Below are 25,965 nucleotides of genomic sequence, written 5' to 3'. Positions count from 1 at the left end.
CTGATGCTGCTGCTGTCAACCATTGTGGGAATGTGCAGTGTCGGTAACTCGTCTCTCTTTTTCTCTCGTCTGCCTGGGCTGAGGGTGCTGTACGTGCAGCTCCTCACGGCAGTGATGCACCGAGTGCGCAGTGCAGCCCCTCATGGAGCACGAGTCCGGCGTATCGGGAGGAACTGTGGATGGTTGGTGTTTGAGGACGAACGGATATTTTGTCAGAAATCTTGGAGAGTCCGACTGGGGTGGGGGGAAGCACCTCGACGACCATGCCGGCTGCTCTCGTGGTCTGTCTGTATCTGTTTTTGTTCTCCCTTGGTCAGGCTGTACTACGGAGGAAAATTTCTTTGCTTCAGGACGCTGGGACATTGACAATAAAGTTGATTCTGATTATACAGGCCAACACCGGCTCGAGAACACACCGGACCTTCTGGGATTCTCCAGAATTCACAGATGGCCAGTCCGCCACTGGTAACATCATATTACGTCCGTAAACTGGCACTGAAGGCCCAGTTACCAAGCAGACGGGCCGTCACCACTAAAATCATGTTATCATGACCTTTTATATTTAAAGGGCCCGGCCATTTGCTCCGCCCCCTGCCCAGCTCGATTTGCTCCGCTAGTGCTCCACCCTAACTGTCAAGCATGGCAGAATCTGTGTCATGACTAAACATGAGGTGACCAAATTGTTTTCCTCGTATTTGTAGAGGTGACGTTGGGGGCAGCGTACGGTCTCACAGAGCAGTGTCTGTTATTTACGTGGAGGCTCCTTCTGGGAAACTTTGACAGCGTTCTCCTTCTGTCGCCCCTTTGGCCATTTATGCCGTGGACATGAATCGGACTGTGAAATAAAAAGGAAAATGGACAAAGAAAAGGAAGCTAAAACAACTCAGGATATAAATGTGTGTTTGCAGCCAGCTGCAGCATCTAGTTTCACCGATGGCGTCCTCAGAGAGCTCTAAAGTCGGAGAAACTCTGATTGTGTTCTGGTGGCTGCGTCAGCAAGTTTACAGAGGATGTCTAACACTGCTATGAGCCTTTATAAGTGCTGAAGGACCAAGACAGTGACTGCAACTGATTGTGAATGAAACAGTAACTACTCAAAGATAGGAGAGGAAGCTGCAGCACATCTGACTCACGAACATTTACAAGCCCTTTGATGTCGGGCCTTAAGAGTTTTCTAACTTTGAAGACATTAATAGAGATGAATTTTATGTTTTCAGGCTCTAAGAGTGACCCGATTTCTGCTCAGAACATTCATTTCTTCAACTTTGCACCACAAACCAATATTACAGACATGGACGTAATTTTCACTTTAGAAGTGGGGGGGGGACACGAACACCCGGGGGGGGGGGGGGGGGGGGGGGGTATCTTCACAGTACGTTCTAATGGGAAACAGGCTTCAACACAAACGGTTGTTTTCCGCTTGGTCCTAGAGCTCAACCAGTGTCAATTTAATATAGCGTAATGTTGTTTTTGGATGGTAAAAAGTGCAGGGGTCAAAACTTGACTTTGGAAAAAGTGGGGGGGGGGGGTGCATGCCCCCCCCCCAAAAAAAAAATTACATCCATGATTACAGACCCTCTTCTAAATATAAAAAAAAGTTGGCCTTTTTAATGTAGTCACCAGCTGCTGCTTAGATCCGAGCAAACACATGCAAAAAAACCTTAGTCCCTGACTTTGCACACATATTTGCATTTGCAACACTGTGCCAGCTCTTCAATTTCCATAAAAACACCCATGCTTGCTTTAGAAGCGGCTGTGAAGGGCAAAATAATTCAGCAATAAACTTTAAAGGTGTTCCTCTGCAGCGATATTTCTTCAGAATTTACAGATCTGTGTCAAGCAGCATAGATTTGTGGTCGCGTGAGGCACAGAGGAACCTGACTTATAAAAGCTGCACTGAAAAGAGAATCAATTCAACTGTAACAGGCTCAACAGGAACTTGAAATTTTTATTTTCAAGTACTTTTTTAAATTAAATTGTAAAGTACTTTGTTACTATTTTTAACACCCTTGGAGGCAATAAAGCATTTGTGATAACTGATAATGAGTGCCTCACACCGCTGTGGAGGAATTTTGTCCAACTCTTCTTTTTAAAATACTTTGAATTCACCCGATTGAAGGGTTTTACAGCATAAAGGTCATGCTCAAGGTGAAAGGTCAGATGTTCTTTAGGCCATGAAGCAGCCCCAGACCATCACAGCACCAACACCATGCCTGATTGTTGGTATGATGATGTTTTAGTGTTACACAGGATGGAATGGGATGTACACCTTACAAAAGGTTCCACTTTTGTCTCATGAGTTCACAGAAAATGATTCCAAATACTTATTGGATCATAACGATGTTTCTGTTGAGTGGGAGTTGGGTAGCCTGGCAAGTCATCCTATTTATGTAAATATATGACCTGGCCACGTCCAATATTACAGACATGGACGTAATTTTCACTTTAGAAGTGGGGGGGACACGGACACCACCATGCAGCCTTTCCAGGGCTGCATGGTGGCTCAGTGGTTAGCACTGTTGCCTCGCAACACGAAGGTCGCAGGTTCGAAACTCGGATGCGGCCTTTCTGCGTGGAGTTGCGTGTTCTCCCCATGCATGCGTGGGTTTTCTCCGGGTACTCCGGTTTCCCCCACAGATCACAACATGCCCTATAGGTTATAAAAAAAAAAAAAAATTGTAAGTCGCTTTGGGTAAAAGCGTCTGCTAAGCACATAAACATCAACATAAACATAATAAACGGTGGTGGGGGGAACCTACGGTTGTCTTGCAAACTGAAATTAGACAGTGCTTGGACCAGTCGGGGCAACGAACAACATACAAAAATCTGTCATCGCGGCCGTCTGCCATACACCATAGAAGAAGAAGGAGCTAAACTAAATACATCTTTTTAAAAAATAAAAGTCCCAATGGTACCTCTATTGAAGTGGTCACCAAAGTATTTGAAGCTGAGAGCTACTTCATGGATACAGAGACACACAAAGAGCCACCGGGTTGCTAGTGACCTTTGAACTAGAATAGACCAGAGTTCAACTAAACTTTATGTATAATAAACATATTTTTATAACACATTTTAGAGAAAATTGTAGCTTTAGAATGTATATTAATGCATTTGTGATAAAAAATGTATATATTTTTTTATTTTAGACTTGTGCTATTTGGAGAAATGGCCTGTGAGCACCTTATACTTATGGATCCTGGCCCCTGCTCTATCTGCTCATGTCTCAAAGAAGGGCCCAAGTCTAAATCGTCCAAAGTTCCAATCCAATCCAATCCAATCCAATCCAATTTTTTATATAGCGCATTTAAAAACAGCATGTTGGCTGACCAAAGCACTGCACAGAGTTAAACCTAAAAAGCCATTCAAATTCACATACATATACATAAAACACAAATTAAAAACTGTCATAAAATAGAAACCCGTAAAATCAAAACAAAAGTTAAAACAGAAGTCAATGAAAACAGAAGTCAGTAAAAACAGAAGAGAGGCACAGCATAAACGAACAATCATTGGCCAAAAGCTAAATTAAAGAAATGTGTCTTTATGCTGGATTTATACTGTGCCAGTGAGGAAGCCTGTCTGGGGGAGCAGCTCTGAAGAGTATAAGGGGGCTAGACCATTCATGGCTTTGTAGGCAAAAGTTAGAACTTTGTATTGTATTCGAAAGTGCACAGGAATCCAGTGTAGATCCGCCAGAATGGGAGTGATGTGACAGCGTTTATTTGTATTGGAAAGAAATCTTGCTGCGGCATTCTGGACTTTCTGCAGACGATTTAGGTCAGATACATTTGTACCGATAAGAACTGAGTTGGAAAAGTCAAGTCTGGAAGTGATAAATGCATGAATAACAGATTCTAAGTGCAGCCTCTTAAGAATGGGCTTTAGTCGGGTATGGCGACAAAGCTGGAAGAAGCAGAATCGAACAGCGGCATTAACATGTGCACTCATTGACAAATCAGCATCCAGTTTAACCCCAAGGCTGGTCACAAAGGAATTAAGGTTGAGGGGGGGAGAGATCAAAGGCAGTAGAAGTATGCAGATTATGTTTTGGTTTGAAAAGAATGGCCTCGGTCTTATTTTCATTGAACTTCAGGAAATTGGAAGCTAGCCAGGCTTTAATTTCTGAGAGACATTCTGAGAGCTGAGTAATGGAACTAGACTGATTTAAAGCCATAGAAATTTGACTGTCATCAGCATAAATGTGATAATGTAGGCCCCGTTTAGCAATGATGTTTCCCAGTGGAAGAATATATATAGAAAAGAGGAGTGGACCTAGAATAGAGCCCTGGGGAACTCCCCAGGGGAGTGGGACAAAAGGAGAAGAGCAATCGCCTATGTGAATGCTGAAACTCCTATCAGACAGATAAGAGTGAAACCAGTTTAGTGCGGTCCCTGTGACTCCAACAAAAGATTCCAGCCTGGTCAACTGTATCGAATGCCGCTGATAGGTCTAGCACACATATGTCAGAGTCAAGGCCCGCGGGCCAGATGCGGCCCACGGAGCATTTTTATGTGGCCCGCGAGATAAATATCAAAAATGTATTGAAACTGGCCCGCTGGCCGATTTTACCGCAAAGACTTCAACTCCCATGATGCTTTGCGGCGTCAGCGCGGAGCCGACGCGCCCCCTCCTTTGTGTTTTTTTCCAGCGTCTGCTGCCGGGTGTCTGCAGCTCCGCTGTCTCGGACAAACTACACTCCTCTCGCTCAGCGCAGAGTTCACTCAGCTATTTCCTGACATTGAAGCCCAGAAACGGAGATTCTAGCCGCTCAGTAATGTGTTCAGGACTGAAAGAGAAAGTTTTCCAGCTAACGTCCAGACAGAGCTGATATAACTCCAGCAAGCAGCGACATGCTCAAACCAGCATGGCTCTGTGGTTGCTGTAGTTTTTATTTTTCCTCCCCGACACACAACAACGTGGTCAAGCTGCTCAGACATGTTCATCAGCACAAACCTATGTGAGCACCTGTTGTCATCTAATGTTGTCATTATTATGATGAAGATGAACAAAACAACAGGAGTCTCCTCCTCAGCTCAGATCATCCCCATGATGCAGGTATCTGGCTGGAACAGGTGAGCATCACAGTAAACCAGTGGAGCAAACTGAGCTTTAAATATGTTGGTTTTATGCTCTTTTTCTGCTCCAAAACATGAAAGTTAACAGGTGAGATGTTGCATTTTCATTTAAGATAAAATGATATTTTTATTTTGTTGTTGGCCCGTGAGAAAAGATTTAACCTACAGTAAACAGGAAGTGGAAAGGCTGCAGATAGATGAATAGAATAGAAAATCCCTTTATTGTTCCTCAGTGGGGAAAGCTAGACGTCACAGCAGCGATGACACTTATTACAGGAGAAAAAAAGGAGAATAAAAAATAAGAAAAATGAATAAACAACAAGAAAACATAAATCCTGAACAGATTTGAAAAATGCTGATTATACCACAAGTAATGAATACCACTGATGCGTTTTATTTAAAACTGACTTGCTCGTGTGTCATTTGGTTATTCCACATTCAGTGTTAATGCAGAAATAAGTTTGTTTCCAAATTTAAAGGTTCAAAATTGCATATATGTTGATAAAGAAAATGTGCAAATTTGCCGTCACTTTTTCAAAAAATATTAAGTTTGGCCCTCGACTCCATCCCAGAGTTTCATTTTGGCCCCGTGTGAGTTAGAGTTTGACTCCCCTGATCTAGCAGTAGTAACAGAACAAAGGAATCAGCATCAGTTTCTGTCAGAATGTCATTTAACACACGAATATGTGCAGACTCAGTGCTATGATTTGGCCTAAAAGCAGACTAAAAATGGTCAAGTAGTGAATGTTCCAGTAAATGATGTGAGAGTTGAGCATGTACTACTTTTTAGATAAAAAAGGAAGTTTGGAGATTGGACGGAAAATTGCAAAATCATTTCGATCCAGGCCAGGTTTTTCAATAGCGGTTGGACGACCGCCTTCTTAAAGGATTCTGGAAACACCCCAGATGACAAACTGTAATTTCAAATATTCAGAATAAAAGGACCCACTACTGGTAGAACCCCAGGTAGCAACATTGGGGGAGAACATCCAGTGGGGAACCTGAGGGTTTCATAGACCTGATTAATTTATCCAGATCGTGAAAGGAGACAGGATCAAAATCAGAGAATGGAGGAGAACAGAGTGACTCATTCTGGGTAACAGGTCCCAACAGATTACGTCTAATAGCACAGATTTTTTCCAGAAAAAATTCTGAAAATCAGTGCATAGTGCTGTAGTTGGTGTGGAGGGGGCGGTGGATTCCTTTAGTGAAAGAACAGAGTTAATGGTACTGAAAAGCTTGCGTTGATCACCACGATGCCTCTCAATGATGTTGGCAAAATAATTATTTTTAGCTGATCTGACAGTTTTTGGTAAGCTGCCAGGGAGTCTTTCAGCATTTGGAGGGAAATTTGTAGCTTGTCCTTTTTCCATCTACGTTCAAGTGTCCTACACTGGCGTCTGAGAGCACGAGTGCTGTCGTTTAACCAGGGATCAGAGATGGTCTTTTTTGCCTGAGTTGAAGCGGTGCAACAGTGTCAAGGGCAACAGAACAAGCCATATTGAAGGAGTCCACCAAACCATCTACTCCCACAGATGTAGATGGGGAGAAAGATGTTAAAAGGCCAGCCTCCAGGCTAGATGACAGCATAACAGAGGACAAGGGAGCAATATACCGAGCATAATGTTTAGCCTGAAGCATTGTAGGGAGAGATGCTAGGTTTGAGATATTAAAAATGATTGGAAAAGGATCAGAGATACACACATGATCTACAAATAAATCAGAAACACAGAGTCCAAAAGAGAAAACTAAGTCCAGTGTTTGGGAGCATTCATGGGTAGGATCTTTGACCAGTTGCTGTAGATCAAAAGAATCTAAAATGTCCAAAAACTCCTCAAGGGCTTTGTGGGACAGCAGATATGAATGTTAGAATCACCAAGGATAATCCCTATTTCGTTTTTTGGGAGGATATCAGCTAAAAAGTCTGAAAATTCATTTAGAAAGACTGAGTTATATTTAGGTGGACGATAACAGAGAGCACAGAGTACAGGTGGGCAGCAGGCTAATTCAAACACTGACAGCTCAAAACTGGAGGCAGTCACAAAACCAGAAAGTGGTTTCAGAGGGTGAAAGGAGTTGTATAATATAAGCAAACCCCCACCACGACCAGAAGGTCTGGGCTCGTTTAAGACTAGACATTCAGGAGGACAAAGTTCTGATAGAGTCTGGACCCAGGTTTCAGTCATAAAGAACAGGTTTATTGACTGGTCGATTAAGTTGGTGTCAAAGTTGTTTCCAACAAGCGCCTTCCTGAGCCGATGCCATCTTTTTAGATTATCTCCGTCGCAGCTCTGGTGCTAAGCCCACCCAACATCTCAGAACACCATGACTAAACTCAGCAGTCCCAATGGTAGACCTGCTGAGGCTACAATGGAGCATGGCTAGACCGTCCTACAGGACAAAACCTTTAGCTACTGCTACGGTTTGTCTAGATTTCTAGGCTTTAGAAGACCAGCTTGGTTCTTACGTTCTGCAGTGATTTGGGCCTTGGAAACTCACCAATGAAGGACATTTTGTCCCCGTTTCTGTCTCATTGTCGAGTCTGCTTGTCTCTACCTACTACTATTTATATAATCCTATGGAAAACTGCCTTTTGTATTTTCTTAAGTAATCTTTGTCTGATACTGAAATGCATTACTTACCTGAAACATTAAAATGTGACTAAACAAAATGGGGGAATACTTCTTCACAGCTCTGTTTTTTGCAGACTACTGTTCAAAAACTGAAACTAAATCTTAATTTTTTTTCTTCCTGATTGAAAACAAACACCCTCGTCCAGGCTCTGCACAACAGACATCAAACATTCACAGGCCTTGTGCCATGGGGCCATGCTGTGAGCAGCAGGCTGCCAAACACAGTTTGGACAGTTTGCAGAAAGTGGGCCAGTCTCGGTGAACTGCCAGTTTCTTTGCCCACCTGCAGGGGAGCGAGAGAGGAAGTCACAGCAGTCAAATTAGCACACAGCTCTGCTTTCGGATGTCAGACATTTCCAGGCAGTATCCTCTACTCTCATATGTGCAAAGGGTGTGACGGCCAGCTCTGGGAATTGTGACAAACGCCTCTTAGTGACACACAGACCTCACAAACCCGGCAGCATTTAAAAGTCTACCAGTTCTAATGACGGACTGGTATGTCCCCTTCCTCTTGCACTGCCTCGTCTCAAATACGCTCTTTTGCTCTCCCATGTGACATCTTGACCCAATAATAAAGTGAGTAGGACACCCTCTTTAATGCCCTAACAAAAAGGGTCCCGTATCTCTCTGCCCTTATTCGTTAATCCCCTCCATCGTTATGCTCCTCATTGCTACGACCTTCCTCCTTCCTACTTTAATGTTTGAAAGTGATTTAATTCTCCATCTTTCTCAGGGCCTCCTCCACAGATTGACCCGATACTGCTATTGTTCCGTCCCCCCGTCCCCCCATCTATCACTGAAGGATTCTGTCCCACTTGGATGTTGGGGTGCGACAGAGGCACAGACGACTTCCACGTCACACTTCCCAAAAGGGAATAAGCCTCACCGCTTCGCTCACGCAAAAATACATGAGGCCTGAACCCCACCACGTTAATACGTATGTGGAGTTAATCTCTGGGAGCTATTATCAAAGTAAATTAGAGGTTTAGCTTTAGTGTGATTGCTGAAGAGCATCCTCCAGTGCCAAGCTGCCAGACACAGCATGACCCCAGCTTGATCGCTGGAGTTAAGAAGGGTGAAGGGTGTCCTGTGATGCCTGAACAAATAAAAAACTGCTTTTTATACTTGAATTTGGGGTGAATCTTCTTATTTTCGGTTGTTTTCTTGTCCATCTACGTTTAAGTCAAACCATTCTGCCAAAAATGTACATTTACTTCTATAATCTAATATATGTGGACAATTTATATGAGTGATTTGTATGCAATTGTAGGCATTAGGGCCATTTTTAACTCAAATACCAATGGGAAGTGAATCATATAAAATATTTAGCGACACAGCCAAACATCAGAGTCTGGTGGGTATATTAAATTACAGAAATTTCCTGCTTCTCTGACAAAAGAATCACAGGGAGACGGGATTCTGCTTCAACAACATAATAGCTTTAATCCCACCGAATAGGAGGAATACGAAGCAGAAGTAGATGATTAATAAAGCAAACGTGAGCAGACTAGAATGTGTTGTTGAAAATAAAGGATAAAAAGCAGCTCGCTGCCAGAATAAGGGTACAAAACAAAAATCCGGTGTATATTAAAGGGGAACTAGGCTGTTTCGGCTTGCTTTTAGCACCCCCTAGTGTCCGTTTGTATATCCGAAAGCAAAACATATCTCTTCACTGTGCATTCGTCTTTTTAACACCTTAACCTAACAGCTGAACAGTCTCCCCAGCCTTCAGTAGTGTCTACAGGAGTGATTCATCACTAAATTAAACAATTCTGCTGTGTTCACGATCTAAAGCCTGCAGGAAACATGCAGGAAGCAGACTGCAGCGCCAGGTAGGTCAGTCCATTTTTTTCCTCAACACAATGGCCCACCAGTCTGAAGTTGGAAGTGGAATATTCTGGCCACAGTTGGAGATAGGGGCTGGGTGGCCTTTCATTAACCCTGTAAAGGGTCATTTCAGCACATACTGGCCCAAGAACACGATTTAAAAATGTGAAAAAGTAGCTAAGTATTCCTTTAAATACAAGTTTTTGATTATCTTCATAAGTATTTTCAACTTTATAAAATAAACAGTATTAGTTGGGGATGTGCGTTATCAGTTGGTATTGGCATAAAAATGTAATGTTGATAATTATCAGTTTTTAGTCTTTTATTGACACAACTTTTACTAAACGAGCACATATTATAAAAACTCTGTAGCTACTTCTCCTCTCACTAAAAATGTCAAGATTTCACGAATCCGAGATGTAGTCGGAGAGCAGTGGGGCAGGAGGCACAGCAGGTTGTCCAGTAATCGGAATGTTGCTGGTTCCATCCCAGCTCCCACCAGAGAATTCTGCTGTTGTGTCCTTGGGCAAGACACTTAACCCACCTTGTCTGCTGGTGGTGGACGGAAGGACCGATGACGCCAGTGTTCAGCAGCCTCGTCGTCTGTCTGTGCGCCCCAGGGCAGCTGTGGCTACGTGGTAGCTCATCACCGCCAGCAAGTAAATGTGTGTGTGAAGCGTCTTGGGGGGTTGTAGAACCCTAAGAAGATGCTATACAAATACAGGTCAGTTACCTTAGAGATACTTTTGTTTGTTTGGTACAACTGGTCTAACTTTAGCTGAAGTAGTTGTCACATTTTGCACTGATTTAAATGTGGATAACAGGTGATTTGTGATTTCAGCTATGATTTAGTTTTGTTTATTTTGTGGGGGTAAAAAAGCTAACATCAAACATCCCAGTAATAGTGAATTTTTATCACTTTCTATCAATAGGCGAAAGTGTGCTTTTGACTCTGGTTGTGTGCGTTTGTACTTTAGCTAATTATCTTCTGACCCACTGGGCCAGTTTTATTTATATTTATAAATATATTTATTTATGTATTTTATATTTATTCAGAAAGTCTTCATGGTTCATCTATGACTATGACTGATTCACTTCGGAAGTCAATTCAATCCAAGATGGCCACTCTCGCTCATTAGTTTAATGACGGCTCTCCCTTACCCTGCCTCCAACATGCCTCCATCTAAAAGGCTAGGTTATCCAGAGTTATCTCTGTAGTTATGCTGCTATAGGTTTAGACTGCTGGAGGACACACTGACCACTTTCCACACCTGACTACTTTCTTCTACAATCTGCTCTTTAACTGTATTATTTCCTGCTATTTCTGCTGTTAACTTTATTTTTTCTCTAAGTGTTTTTCTCCCCAGAAGAAGCTACAATGATGTTCTGCTGAGCTGTGGTGGCCTCATGGAGGGGGCCATCGTCTAGCACACTGCTGCTATCCACTTAATCATTCTCCCTCTCCTGATAATAACTTTTTACTTTCTTTGACATTGAATGTGCTACTACTAGTTTACCCGTTTAATTATAGATTCACTAGGATAAATACAATAAAGTTTATCTCTCACCAAATAGAATATTTACTAAAAAAAGCACAATGTAACCACAGAAACATTACTTGGTGTGTGTGTGTGTGTGTGTGTGTGTGTGTGTGTGTGTGTGTGTGTGTGTGTGTGTGTGTGTGTGTGTGTGTGTGTGTGTGTGTGTGTGTGTGTGTGTGTGTGTGTGTGTGTGTGTGTGTGTGTGTGTGTGTGTGTGTGCGTGTATGCTCTGTCTTCTCCATCCCCAGTGAGTCGTAGGGGTTGTATGAACTTGTCGACTAGTCGACTTCACTGCTCTGTAGTGACTTTTTATGCCTGTCATCGACTAGTCGCTGTCACGTGATAGTGACCGGCAAGATGCAGTCCTCGGAAAAGACAGCAGGTGATGAGCCCCTGCGTGTCGGGAGGTGGAGGCAACGCGCTGTGCCAGGGCATCGGTACTGACACCCGCCGTAAAACGGACATTTAACCAATTTGTGATGTTTACCCTCTTGCAATTTAACCTTCCCCTCGCCCCCATCCTAACCTTAACCAGCTTGCGCATGCAAAGCTCTGATTGTTGACGCGCTCCAGACATCTGCGTCCTGAGCACGGCCACAGTAACATTATCAAATCAGGTGTCACCACCTCAAAAACAAATTAAACACGCGATCGTTCATGTCGGCTCATTTCCTTTTATGTTTTCTGTCTTTTATTTGTGCCTGATGCATTTCGCTGCTGAGGATCGGGGCGCATCACCTGTTTTGTCCTCCAGTGACTCACCTCACTGATGCGGCCGGCGAGCAGCGGCACTCCACTGTTTTTGTGGTCGGTAGATCTTTTAGAACTGCAGTTCAAAGGTAACTCATAAGGTGAATATATATGAACCCAGGTAGTAGCCTAGTTTTTCTTTAGGATTGAGAGGAGATGCAGGAAGATAATAAACAGGCAGGACAGAAAAATTGTCAAATAAAAACAAGTTAGTTTTTGTACCTGGTGGTTGCAACAAACAAACACCATTGAAGGTAATCAGAAGTGAGGAACAGAAAATGAAATAATCATTTTAATGTTTAGAGCAGCAGGAACTCTGAGAGGCTACAGGCGCATCAGTGAGTTTGCGGCTGCTGCGCAGGAGTGGGGGAGGCCTGAAGCAGAAATTACCGTTGTTAAAAGAGATGTGTTAACTTAGAAAATGTGGGCGCAATTTTAATTGTCAAAAACTCCAGCAAACCTACCGACCCCCCCCCCCCCCTGCTTCAGGTGTATGACGTCATCAACGACTAGTCGAAGTCGACTCAATTGGCATTACTTGACTGTCGACTTAAAAAAAATTTAAGTCATGCAATCCCCAGTGAGTCGTGGAGGACGGCTGTTTATACTGAGCCAGGATCCTCTGGGGTTTCTTCCTGTTAAAAGGGAGTTTTCCTCTCCACTGTCGCTAAATGCTTGCTTAGTACAAGGATTGCTGTAAAGACTTGATGCAACCTGCTGGGTTCCATATATACAAAACTTTTTTCTGATTGGCTTAATGAACTGACCTGTACTGGAATGTTTACTGTGTGAAGTGCCTTGAGACGACTCTTGTCGTGATTTGGCGCTATATAAATAAACTTGAATTGAAAAACGTGTATTGAATTTAACTGCTCGTTCTTCCGTAGGGTCGTGGAGAAATGGTTCCCATCTCTAACAGTCATCAGCTGAGAGGCAGGGGGCACTTTGGACAGTCCATCACAGCGTCAACACAAAGACAAACAAGTCACTCACTCACATCTACTGTAGAGACAATTTAGTCTCCAGCTGAGAAAACCGTAATTTCCAGAGAAAACCCACGCGTGCATGCAGAAAGGCTACAGCAAGGATTCGAACTTGTGACCTTTCTCATGCAGGGTAACAGTGCTACCAGATGCAGCTCACACCTTAGCTCCTCAACTTAAGCGTGTAAGAGCTTCAATTCTGTCTGGTATCTAACTTTTGTTTCCTTTTTCTGATTTTGGTTTCTTCCATGTTTTGTTCTTTGATCCTGATGCTGCCTCAGAATGATTTTTCACCATCTGTTCTCCGTTCTTCCTTAGATGACCTGCAGCTGTTCAAGTGTGTAAGTCTACTGGTTTCTTTTGCTTTTGATCCTTTCTTCTTCATTCTTTCCACAAAATCTTTGGCTTGTTAATGTGTTTTCTTCCTCTTTACACTTTTCCCTGCAGTTCAGCAACACAACAGAATTTAAGTAACTAAATAAAAAGAAAAGTTTCCAGAGTAATTGCAAGGTTAGGTGATGCATCTAAAATATCATGGGCATTCCTTGACAGTGTTTGCTTTCAAAAGCTGCGCTTGGGAACGATTTGGTGGTTTACCGCCAATCCAACCCCTCCAAAGAGTGTCGAGTGGGGAGGGATTGGGTCCCATTATTAAAGTCTTTGGGGTTAAAATCTGGTTGGGTCATACCAATCTCCCAGTCTTAGGGTGGACACTGTATCACTAGGTCACTGAGGAGGATAGGTTTACGAAATGTTTTCTAAAATGATCACTACAAACTCACTTCAGTGAACTAGCAGTACCAGTATTCAGGGAGGCTTTATTTGCCTTCAGGCAGCAGATCAACCTTTGTGCAAGCGTCGAACACTTAACCAAATCCAGTTTTGCTTCCGTTTTTCTCGGGATACACCTACAAAGGAGAGCCAAGACACAGACGTACAGTATGTGATTATGTGAAGGTTTACATAATCTTTACAAAGCTGATCGTGTGTGTGTGTGTGTGTGTGTGTGTGTGTGTGTGTGTGTGTGTGTGTGTGTGTGTGTGTGTGTGTATGATGAAATAATCGCTTTGTTTTCGAGGGGATAAATGAAGAGCTACTGGGATCACACTGACATGGAGAAGTGTAGAAACACCAAACAGCCTTTAGGTTTCAACACATCTGCAGACAGCGGACACCTGAAATCCGAAAACAGCTTGAGTAAGTCCTCTCGCTGTGTGCTGCCACTCAAAACTGACAATTACACAGGAACAGTCTTAACATCCTAATTAAATGCTGAGGTAATTAAAACAGAACAAGTCTGCCTGGCTCTTTGGATCTTCAGGTACACGAACGGATTTATTGTGGGTCAGATTGAGGGAGCGACTCGTTTTTGTTGCTCAAAGATCCATTTGGAATTGAATTTAATGGGTGTGACGGATTAATTTTTGGTGTGTTCTTTTAATTGCTCTATGCCTTTTCCTTCTGACAAAGCAGGGATAGATACAAATTGATGGCGCCCATCTGTTAAAGGGACTCTACGGAAGTTTGAGAGTCAAAACATGTATAGAAATAATAAATTTCTTCTTCATACATTCTCCTGCAATGCCCTGGTCCTGTAGAATGAGTCCTGGCATTTTTACTGTGATTGCCTGTTTTTCTGTAAAATCACAGAAAAAGAGAGCTGCTCGGGTCGAGCAGGCTGCTTCATGCGCGTTCACGCTCAGGCATAGCCCGTAGCATTTGCTATCTGTGGCTTTAGCAGCAGAGAGAGAGGTAGTGCCAACTCAGCCACTTTGTCGCTGTTCCTAACGCCTAGTGATGAACCTAGCTACATTTCTGAGGACCCTTAGCTACTTTCTTCTAGATATTTCCTGCAAATTAGCAACAAAATAGCCATTTTCGCTCCGAACCATTCTTTGGTTTGACGTTGTTTCAGCTTTCATCAAGGATATAAATGTTACAGATAAATTGAATGTTAGTGGCGCTTTAGCTCACCTAGTAAGATCTGATGACTGTCATGCAGAAGACCTGGTTTCGATTCTGGGTGTGAACATAATTTATTTGGAGTTTCTTTTTTACATTAATGACATATTTTTTACAGTAAGATGCCCAAATTTTTATTTGAGACTCGCTGAAAGGCATTGAATTCACAGATAAAGAAGATGTAGGTACAACTTTCATTTTGGAACAATTTTTCAAGCAAGGAAATGGAATGATCTGAGCATGCAGGAGGACTGACCCATCTTAAACCTTTGTCGGCTGTGCTGAAGAGAAAGGTACAGAACCAAATTATTTAATTAATTAGCTGCGCGTTTTCCTGTCCTCTGGGCCACCCACCCCCACACACACACACACACACACACACACACACACACACACACACACACACACACACACACACACACACACACACACACACACACACACACACACACACACACACACACACACACACACACACACACACACACGGGACTGTCTCAGCTGTTATTTTCGTTAAGGAGTGTGCACGTACAGCATGCGCGCCTCGTGCACGAGCCTACTGTTGAAGCTGCCGTTACGCTTTTGGCCTGAGGGGGCAATCGCGAGCATAAAAATTCATAAGTCCGAAAAGTCCCTTTAAAGAAGCAATCCGAAGTTTTCTCCATTTCAGGAATTATGTGTGATTTTTAATTCAATTCAAGTTTATTTCTATAGCACCAAATCACGACAAGAGTCGTCACAAGGCACTTCACATAATAAACATTCCAATCCAGGTCAGTTCATTAAGCCAATCAGAAAAAATGTTTCCTATATAAGGAACCCAGCCAATTGCATCGTCACTGACTAGTGTCAGTGACTATACAGCAATCCTCATACTAAGCAAGCATTTAGCAACAGTGGAGAAGAAAACTCTCTTTTAACATATATATACACATATACATACACACATATATATAAATGCATATATACATATACACACACATATATATAAATACATATATACATATACACACACACACATATATATACATATATATATATATATATATATATATATATACATATACACATATATATACACATATTTTATATATATATATACATATTTATATATATACATATATATATATATACATATTTATATATATATATATACATATATATATATATACATATTTATATATATATACATATATATATATATATACATATATATATATATATATATATATATATATACACATATACATACATATATATACACACACATATACATACACATATATACACACATATATTTATATACATAAATAGAGAGAGAGAGAGAGAGAGAGAGAGAGAGAGAGAGAGAGAGAGAGAGAGAGAGAGAGAGAGAGAGAGAGAGAGAGAGAGAGAGAGAGAGAGAGAGAGCAAAGGAAACTGTCCAAAACCATTCAAAGGCCAAGTCACATCACTGACCTCCTGAACTCTAAGAGGAAGGAGATCCCAAAGTGCTCCAGTCCTGGCAAAAAACCACTATAAAACAGACTGGAATTTGCCAGAATACACATGCTGACAAGCACCAAAGCTACTGGGGAATTTCCTTTGGCCAGATGAGACAAAACAAGTTTTTGGCAAGGCCCATCTGTATTTACAGTGGGGAAAAGAACACATGCCTACTGTGAAACACAGAGGATGCTTGGATCTGTTCCACTGCATCAGGTTTTGGATCTGTTTAGAGTCATGACCCAAATTAGACCGATGAAAACACCCAGGAATGGATCGGAACCCAAACACTGTAATCATGAGAGACATTTAGCACAAGCAGGCTACATCAGCCGTTTCTGTTTGTTGGCTCGGATCATTATCCGTCGCAAAAGCATTAAGCTAAACCGTTTACATGCAGGTCTAAACCATTCATCTTTACCTTAAAACTTTAAAGAAACCTCTTTGCATTTTTTATTATAGATGACTCAAACCAAAGATTAGAACTGCTGCACATCAGCAGGTCGAGATCCAGGATTCTTCTCCAACATTTAAAGCTAATCTAAGAAAAAAGAGGAAACAATTTTAAAGTGCTATAAACTAATTACCTGAGTCATTCTGCATTTGGTTTGTTCCTCCACAGTTTACAATCTAAACAGCTGCTATTGCTCAAACTCTTTGCGACTCCATGCCGTAAAAGGAAAGGAAGTGCTTGAAATATTAAAGAGAGAGAGGGGCCGATGCTCTGTAAACACAGTTGTTTGTGTTTTAACAAGAAACAAACGTTACAGAGGAAGGAAAACAGATCTGCTATGTCTGCAGGAGCAGCTCATCATCAAACCTTAAATAATGATACAAACTATTGATTTTACTCACAGTTGATTTCATATCTCCTCACAACTCCGATGCAAGCTGACTGAGTCTGTCATAAAACTGTCATTATGTTCTCACACTACACCCACCTGCAGACCCTGGACAATGTGGCCAAGTTGGAACTCCTGGCAACATCCCAGTATGCAGGGATAAGAAAGAGCGATTAACCCTTGAAGTGGTGAAACTTGAATCTGATCCTTCTGCTTTCAGGTTTTAATACAAGCAGCTTTGGTAAACAGATTCAAAGTCCAGTGAGTGTGATGGACTCGGCAGCTTTGCAGAATGCAAACACGATGTTGTTTTCATTCCATTTCTTTCTTGCTACATCTTTATCAGCCTGTTTTCCTGAACCTGCAAATGCACAGCCCCCCTTACCACCAGTCAATTTTCAAACCCCGCAGCTCCAAACACGTGAAGCGACGTGACGATGGGCCAACGTCCCGTTTAGTTTTTTGACAGCTGTGACAGCTCTTCTCCCGGAGGCGCCGAGCTGCAGATGGGTCGAGGAGTTCGAGAACAGCATCTCTGTCCTGTGAGGGTGTACACAGCCGTGACCCATCAGACCTCACGGGAAAACACAGCTAAACCGAAGGATGCCAAGAAAACGACAGGGAGAAGAATGGGGGAGGGAGGGAGGGAGGTTCTGGCTTCGCCAAGGAGAAGACAAGTGTGCTGTACTGCAGCAATGCAGGAGCAGAAAGAGGACTTGGAAATGAAAGATGTTGGGTTAAGAGAGCAAAACAAATGTTAGACGACACTCGTGTGACAGGATTTCTATGGAAATACAACAGTAACAAAATCATGCACAGCTTCACCTATCAGGACCTGGCAGGGAGACACTCCCTGCTGAGCCTCATGCACCCCGCCCCAGCTTTCTCTGGAGGGTACATGAGTTTAGACACTCCTCTGCACTAACTCCCCATCAGCCATGCTGTCTCATGCAGTTGTGAACAAGACCTTCAGCCCATAGCGCAGGGGTCGGCAACCCGCGGCTCTTTCATCCATCTGGTGCGGCTCTCTGCTTGTAAACTAATTAGGGAATATTTAATTACAATGTATTTTATTCATATTTTCATCTGTAGCCAATTCTAAATTTAAAGATTGTCTGCGTAAACATGAACAGGTCACCTGCTTGTGCGTAATCAAATGTCTATAGGAGCTTTCTGAGCTGGATATGAGATTCTGGACTGTTCCTCAGACAGGCTCATGGATGCGTTGCAGTGTTGGAGACAGGAACAGGCGCTATTCAGCCAAAGATTCATAACCAGGGAACATTTTTTAAGTGACAAGTCTCTGAGAGACCGGGTTGAGAAAACACAGAATCTTCCTGCATGGTTCTGGTTCTGCGACGCGCTCCAAGCCCCCGATCTATCTTCAGCTCGCTGTCCACGTTACGCGTGCGCTGACAGTGAGCTGCGCTGAGCTCAGTGTCCATCTCAGATGTTCTGATGGGAATCTTTTCCTGATTGATGTAGCTACCTCCACGATGTGCGTTAAAATGTCAGTGCATCTGCAGGCTTGAGATGTCTCCGTCAAAATAAATACGGGAAACATCGGGTCAGTGCGAACCCTGTCATTTAACCGTTTTACCTTCTAGTGAAGATTGTTGCAACCAGAAACATGAAACCTGATGAACACCAGAGCCACGCACGCCGCGCCGTTATCTCCGTCAGTGGAAACGAGGGGGAAAAAAGCTAATTACCTTTTCTTACCTTTTCAACAATGTTTAATACAAAGTTTAGTTCAGTACAAAGTTGAATTACAACAGTCCAACGAGACAGAGCCTGGATTTGTATTCTGAACAGTTATGTGTGATGCCTCAAAAAGCGTCACCTGCTCAACTAATAAAACCACTAGCAGGGTGAAAAAAATCGAACTATTGTAGCACAGACGGGCTACAACTTTTGGATCATTTTATACAAACTGTTTTATTAATTATCTTCTGTTGAAAGATAACTTTGAGGTACAAGAGCGACTGGTATTGGTTGCTGTCACCTGTTGTGATGGTTAAAGCAGCGCTCTGCTGTCTGAGGGTAGGCCCCGCCCACAACGCCGCGGCTGCTGCGGCTCCCAGTGTTTTCTTTACTGTGGGAAACGGGTAATAATGGCTCTTTGATGGGGAAAGGTTGCCGACCCCTGCCATAGCGGATGTTTCCACTACCGATGTGTAATGTATACATCTCCTCGTGTTCTCACTCACCAGCGTTCCCTCTGAGCAGCCCTCTATGTAAAATGTAAACACAGTTCATTCTCAGCCACCCCCAGCCTGTGCAAACCCGTGTCGGCTAACTCCGTTTTGTATAACCCACTGACACATAAACACACACGCAGCAGCTCAAACAAAGCCCGCCGGACCCTCCCATCCGAGCAACAGCACAAAACACACAACTGGCTCAGCGCGGGGGCTGCTGGGGGTGGGGGGCGATAATGCACCGGCATCTGCAGCGCGCGAGCTGCAAGCACTCAAGTAACAAATATCCTGCTCTCGTCATAAAATTTTCATTCCGTGCAAGTTTGTTGGTGGGCCAAGTGCATTTCCTGGAGAAAAACGTACACGCCTAACCTTGGGCTGATCTCTTTAACATAATGCGTCGGCTCTACTGGATTCCAGCTGGCCGTTACTCACAGGAATACCAAGAAGTTGCGGTCTGACGAAGCAAAGTTGGAAGATGAGGCAAAGGACAAAGCGGTGAGACGTCTCTCAGTCGTGTTCAGCTGAGACGCCATGTTTCTAACACCCCGACCTGAGAACACTGTGACAGTTTAGTCCTAATCTTCATGTAATTCCCCAGAAAAACCGACAAGACTTTCACATTCTTGTTCACATACGGGTTTTTCTTGTAAATATACTCAGCACGGACAGGATTAGGTAAAGAAAACATATCATGACAGGGTCACCGTCTGCAGATTAAGGAGTTGGAAGTCTCAATTTCCAGCAAACAAATCTCCAACTGACTCAAAAGAAGGAAATGAATGAAGAATTTGTTTCATGCAGATTTGACAGCCTCATGAGAACCAGGCAGTTCAGTGAGTGCAAAGAAAAAGCTGCAAGAGCATTATGGGAGCTTATGTGACTAATTAAAAAGAATGCAAATTATGTGTCATTTTGAGCTGAAAATGTGAACTCTGAGATCTGGATTCACAATAAATATCAGAAATAACTTGCATGCACTGTTCGTGCTCTAGAAATGTTTGTAAGTGGGAGTTTCCCCCTTTCAGGAATTGTGCATGATTTTTTTTTAGAAACCTGAAAAAGTAAACCCTGGACTGTGATATAATAGGAAATACGGCTTATTTGCTAAGCCCGCCCCCTTCCCGTAGAATAAAAAGCACAATGTGAGAATAATTATAAAACAACGGTTTTTAGCTCTGTTGACTGTCTAGAGGTGCGCGTTGACCAACATGAGGCGTTGCTTCCAGCGGCAATCACGGAAATCAGGAGCGGGGCTTAAGGTGCACTACATTTTTTCCACCTGTAGATGGTGTCCTCAAAGATAAAACTCTGGATTTCTGCTTTAATTAACAAAACTGGCATCTTTAAGTGACAGTGTGCATTTTTCCTGGAGATAGGGGGTAAGTAGATACCTACATTTTTGCAAGCAAGCTGTATTTTTGTGTTGGAGTAAGACCTTACCAACGGATCCCCATTAGGGTCAAAAAGCTCTTGGGAGTGCAAACTTCAGCAAAATGAAATCAGACTCCCTTTCATTAGTGGCAATAAGTAAAGAGGTAAATGCGTAAAACAACAACATTTATGAATGGTGAAAGTTTTGTGCCAGTTTGTTACAAATCAGTAAATGCTTTTTGTCCTCCTGTAGAAGGAAACATGGCATCTAATATGGCGTCACCCAGAGACTTAAGCCTGATTCATGCTTCTCCGTCAGCTCCGCAAGGGACAGACACGCACGGATTGACGGAAGCGTTTTGCTCTCATACTTCTCCGTCTCCTGGGGAGTGTTGTAAAGCAATTCCTCACCAGGACAACAGAGGGCGTAGCGCTGTTCTGTGGTATCCTGTCATGTATCGGTCCAAGATAGTGTGTTTATATTGTGTTTTTTTTTTTTTTTTGTGTATAAGAGACTTTTAACACGGACATATTTGTCTCTTTCTCCTCCACCTCTTCATGCGCTCCCCACCTCTAAACCCACATTTCCTGTCATTTCCGTCCACAAATAAAATGCTTGCTGCACATCTTTTCACTCCTCCAGTCACGGAGGAATTAAACGTTCATGTTTTAGAGTTTTTTCGGGAGGTGTTCTTCAAGCTGCTCCGTGTCTGCCGCTAGTCATTCTCGACTCTCTTTATGTTTTTGAGGGCGCAATGGCGGCGGTGTAGACGACAATCATAAGCCCTGACCAATCACAAGCTTGCGTTCTCTGTCTCGTTCGACGGATGTTTAAAAAAATGAGCTTGATTCCGTATGTACTTGCGTGCCTGCCGGGGCCCTACGCAAGGACGGATAATGTGGTTGCGTGTCTCTGCACTGACGCAGACGGAGAAGCATGAATCAGCCTGTAGACCTCTCTCCAGACCTGGAGTTGGAAAGCCGCCCTTCCGTGGTCTCAGACTTAGAGGTGCTGATCCTGATCCCAGCCACTTCACACTCGGCTGCAAACCTCCCCAGCAAGAGCTGTAGGTCAGAGCCTGATGAAGCTAGGAGCACCACATCCTCTGCATAAAGCAGAGAGGAGATTCTCCTGCCACCAAACTCCAATGTTTTTTTAATCACTGGGGTTAAATAAGGCCGGTGTCTCACTGAAATCCAACTTGCTGAAGAATCTATTTTGTGGTAGAGTTGTGCACTTCTTGTAGAAATGCTGCACACATGTCCAGTGAGCTCCTGGTTGTCTGTTCCTTAAAGTTCTCCAAGAGTTTCCTGTGTTGTGTGAATGCTGCAGGAATTTGTTTGTAAGACTCAACGATCCCGTGAACAGGTCAAACCTGTGATGCCATCAACGAGCGGCACATCACTGACTAGACCTTTTTTCAATTAAACATCGATATAAGGCCCAAAAGTAAAAAGGCTAAATTTTTTTTATTTCCAGAAGTATAAAATCAGGCGAGCACAGACACTAACCTGTGGAGACAGGGTGCTGGTAGGCTGGGTGAAGAGTGTGGAGTGGGCTGCTGACCGTAGGCCATGCGCTCTCCTGACAGTCTGACGGGTGAAAGTAGCAGGCAGTAGCTCCTGCTGAAGCACACACAAACAGACACACACAATCCAAGTCAGGAAACATGATCATTACCTCTGGAAAAAGCAAAGGGAGACCAACAAATGGAAATAAGCTAATCTAATGCTATTTTCAGACACTATCCCAGAGCCTAAAATAAACTACACATGAAAGCACACACAGTTTCATTTGCTATTCCTGTCACGAGGGCACGGCACTTTCTTTTATCGTAATTCAAGAGTTTGAGTGTGCAAGATGGCAGAATATTGAGTGAAATTTCCTGCATATGTTTAAGGAAGCATGTGAGTCGGGCTGCAGCTGCTTCAGATGCCCGGAGATGAAAGTGATGATCATTGTGCAGCTGTTCTACATTTAAAAAAAAAGGGAACCATCACAGATTTGTGTACTTGCATTCCTAATGGCTGTTGTGATGTTTGAGAACTAGTTAGAATGTCACATCTTGGTTCCAGACTTAATGTGATTTGTCAGTGACGGGTGTGTGTGTGCGACAGAAAAACAACGGACTAATGCTTTCACCTTCGATGTACACTTCCCAGCTTCCCAGGAAGAATTCAATGTAGATGAAGTGGATTATGAACATGGGGAGCAGCATTATTGTGTGTACAACTAGAACAGCTTGTTTAAAACTCATTTATCATGAAAGCTTCATATTAGAAGCTGCTTGGTGTGTAAACAGTTCAACAATCTGCTCTGTTATTAGTAGCTCTATGAATGGCTTCAGTTAAAAGAAACAGAGATTCGTTCTGACTGGGCTGACAAGCTAATAGCTCGTCTGAGAGGCTACAAAATGATTCACTCTAATTAGAGACGCACCGAAGTGAAAATTCTTGGCTGGAACCGAAAATTTGGCCAGTGAAAATTTTCAGCCGAAAATTACCCTAAAAAATACCTTTTTGGCGGAAAATCTTCGGTGCATGATTGTGTTTGTTTATTTATTTGGCAGAGCAACGTACGATTGTTAACCTATAGGGCATGTTGTGATCTGTGGGGGAAACCGGAGTACCCGGAGAAAACCCAAGCATGCATGGGGAGAACAAGCAACTCCACGCAGATAGACTGCTGCCGGGTTTTGAACCGGCAACCTTCCTGCTGCGAGCCAACAATGCTAACAACTGCGCCACCATGCAGCCCAACTCTAATCATAAAAAAATGTGATCTTAAAAATGTCATGAGTCTATTAGATTGTGTAAATATTTACACAGCAATAAATTGTACATTATAGGGATGCTCCGATCCAATCATGTGATCGGAAATCAGGCCCGATCAAACGATTTTCAAAAGATCGGAATTGGTTGAAAAATATCTAATTTAACCTTATAAAACAACACATATGACAATTTAAATCATCCTGAGAGAGATTTTCAAAACGGAACAACAATGGATTTGTTTTCATCTCAACAAGTTCTTCGACAGCAGCGTTTCTCAACCCTGGTCCTCTACTGCATGTTTTCCACATCTCTGCCACAGCACACCCGGTTCACATATTTGCCTCCTTAGGATGGCATCAAGTGCTGCAGAGGCCTGTGAATCACGCATTCATTTAAGTCAGGTGTGAGGCAGCAGAGAAACGATGCTGTTGTAACAGCAACATAGAAAACATGCAGGACAGGGAGGCGCTGAGGACCAGGGTTAGGAAACACCGCTCTACAGTATCAGTGAAGGGCTCGGCTTATCGTCAGCGGTCGATAAAGTCGTCCAATCGCCCAACCTTAGCAAGCAACGTGAAAGTTGTGTGAAAGTTCATCAGAAAAGACGATTCAGAATGTAAAAAATACTTTTTTCTTGACAAGCAATTAGCTCAGAGCTGGGTGGTTTCAGTCGCCATGGGCAATCATCCTGCATGCTTTAAATGTTTCTCAGTTTCAACACACCTGGTCTAAAGTAACAGGTGATTACCAGATTTCTGCAGAACTCAAAGACACGCTGAGGAGGTAAATCGACCACTTGAATCTGGTTAAATGGTCCGTCTCTGCATTCATCTTTCCAAAGCAGTTTTTAAATCCTACATCCCGTAGAGCAAACAAATTCACAAAACATCATTAAATTGTACATCAAATGTGTCGTTGCCACCATCAAAAGGTCCAATTAATGAAGAAGACTCTTTTATAACTTTTCCAAGTCATTTCACACACAATTACTTTTTATTTAATGGTTTTGGGAGAATTACAAAAGTCAGGACTGTGCTTAGGCCCTGTCCACACGTAGCCGGGGATCTGCCAAAACTTAGATATTTTTCTACGTTTTGGCCTGTCATCCACACGAAAACTGAGTTTTTTCACACAAAAACGGATCTTTTTAAAAACTCCGGCCAAAGTGAAGATCTGCGTTTTCTCCGTTTTGGGTGTCTGCGTGTGGACAGACAAAACCGGAGTTTTAAGGTCCGCAACGTCACTTTCCGCGACAAAAAATGCTGACATCACGTGTGCGACCTGTGTTTACACTAGCCGACAGCATGGATGCCCTCAGAGCTGCGCTCGCTTTATCAATTGTCCAAGCGCTTTCTGCTTGCTTGTTTTTGCAAGCGGAATTACTGCTCCTTGCGGAAGACCACAGACGAAGGACGAGGTTAAGAACGGGGGAAGTACTGCCGCCTACAGGTCTGGCATGTCCTTAACAACGTATTTATCCGGGTACGTGTGGACAGAGTTTTTTTTTAAACGAGGTGGTGTGGATGCAAGTTTTTGGAGGGGCGGATATTTGTTATTTTTAAAAAAACGGCTACGTGTGGACTAGGCTTTAGATTGTACTCATTTGTGTTTGTGCAGGGGGAGGAATTATATAACAAGGAACACTTTAGGAGATGAAAGTCTGTAGTTTGTCCACAATAAAGACATTCAGTGTTTTCACATGTAAAGCTTAAGTCCTTCAACTGGCCACAATGAAGGTTTTTTTTTACTTCTTTCACCTCCAAGTTACTACAGCTTCAAAAAACCAGAACTAATTCTTGCAACCACTGCTGAGAAGAGACTCTTTGGGTCATTGCAGCGTTCAGCATCGTCTTTTGAGCACAGAATGGAGAAAACTATAAGGAGGGCGCTTGAACCATTTGGCCCTCTTTACTTAGATAAAGCATTAAGTAAAGAAACTTTAGCCAGGTGTAATCACACTATGATGCCTTCAGGGGCTGTGTCCTCAACATTAAGATAGGAAACATACCTTCATACTGAGATATCACGCTGCTGCAGGATTACTGCGTTTTCCTTATCTATAACAAGCCAGGCATGTAGTATCGTCTCATAGGTGGGGCCTGCAGACTCCGGTGACAATAAAAGTGCCAGGAAACTGACACAAGTGTCTCCTCTGGTCTTTACTGTTGAGTGGAAACATCGTCTGTAAAGTTCCCAGCACTATAATGTCAGATATTCATTCAAGCTTGGACTCATTTTCAATTTGGCAGCAACGTCTCGCTGCAGCGATACACTCGCTGAATAATATATTTGGTCAATGAGCTTTTGCTTAACTTCTTATGCAACGACTGAGCTGGGACGCTACAAAAAGAGCAGGATATTAATACTAATTAATGCAACCCCACCCTTTTAGAGATTTGACACTAATTCAGCTTGATAGGAGCTCACACCAAGAAGTTTGGCTCCAAAATTAATTGGTTGGATTCTTCGACCCAAACAGTGAAAGTCCCTTCTGTAGGGAAGGGACCACATGAGCC

The 25,965-nt window shown here is 42.9% G+C and overlaps 1 protein-coding gene across 2 annotated transcripts in view; it reads right to left on the bottom strand.

Moving 5' to 3' along the window:
- mcu (mitochondrial calcium uniporter) overlaps nt 1-25,965 on the bottom strand; it is a 76,188-nt gene that overhangs the window by 26,543 nt on the left and 23,680 nt on the right. The window contains exon 2 of one of the 2 annotated variants that reach the window (XM_015944498.3): nt 22,187-22,300. In XM_015944498.3, coding sequence (XP_015799984.3) covers nt 22,187-22,300 — 114 coding nt within the window. The remainder of the gene's footprint in view (nt 1-22,186; nt 22,301-25,965) is intronic. The other variant, XM_054750184.2, reaches the window with a different exon arrangement.

The sequence above is a fragment of the Nothobranchius furzeri genome, chromosome 12 (genome assembly GCF_043380555.1).
Source record: "Nothobranchius furzeri strain GRZ-AD chromosome 12, NfurGRZ-RIMD1, whole genome shotgun sequence".
Classification (NCBI taxonomy): domain Eukaryota; kingdom Metazoa; phylum Chordata; class Actinopteri; order Cyprinodontiformes; family Nothobranchiidae; genus Nothobranchius; species Nothobranchius furzeri.
This window is presented reverse-complemented; position numbering and strand designations above follow the sequence as displayed.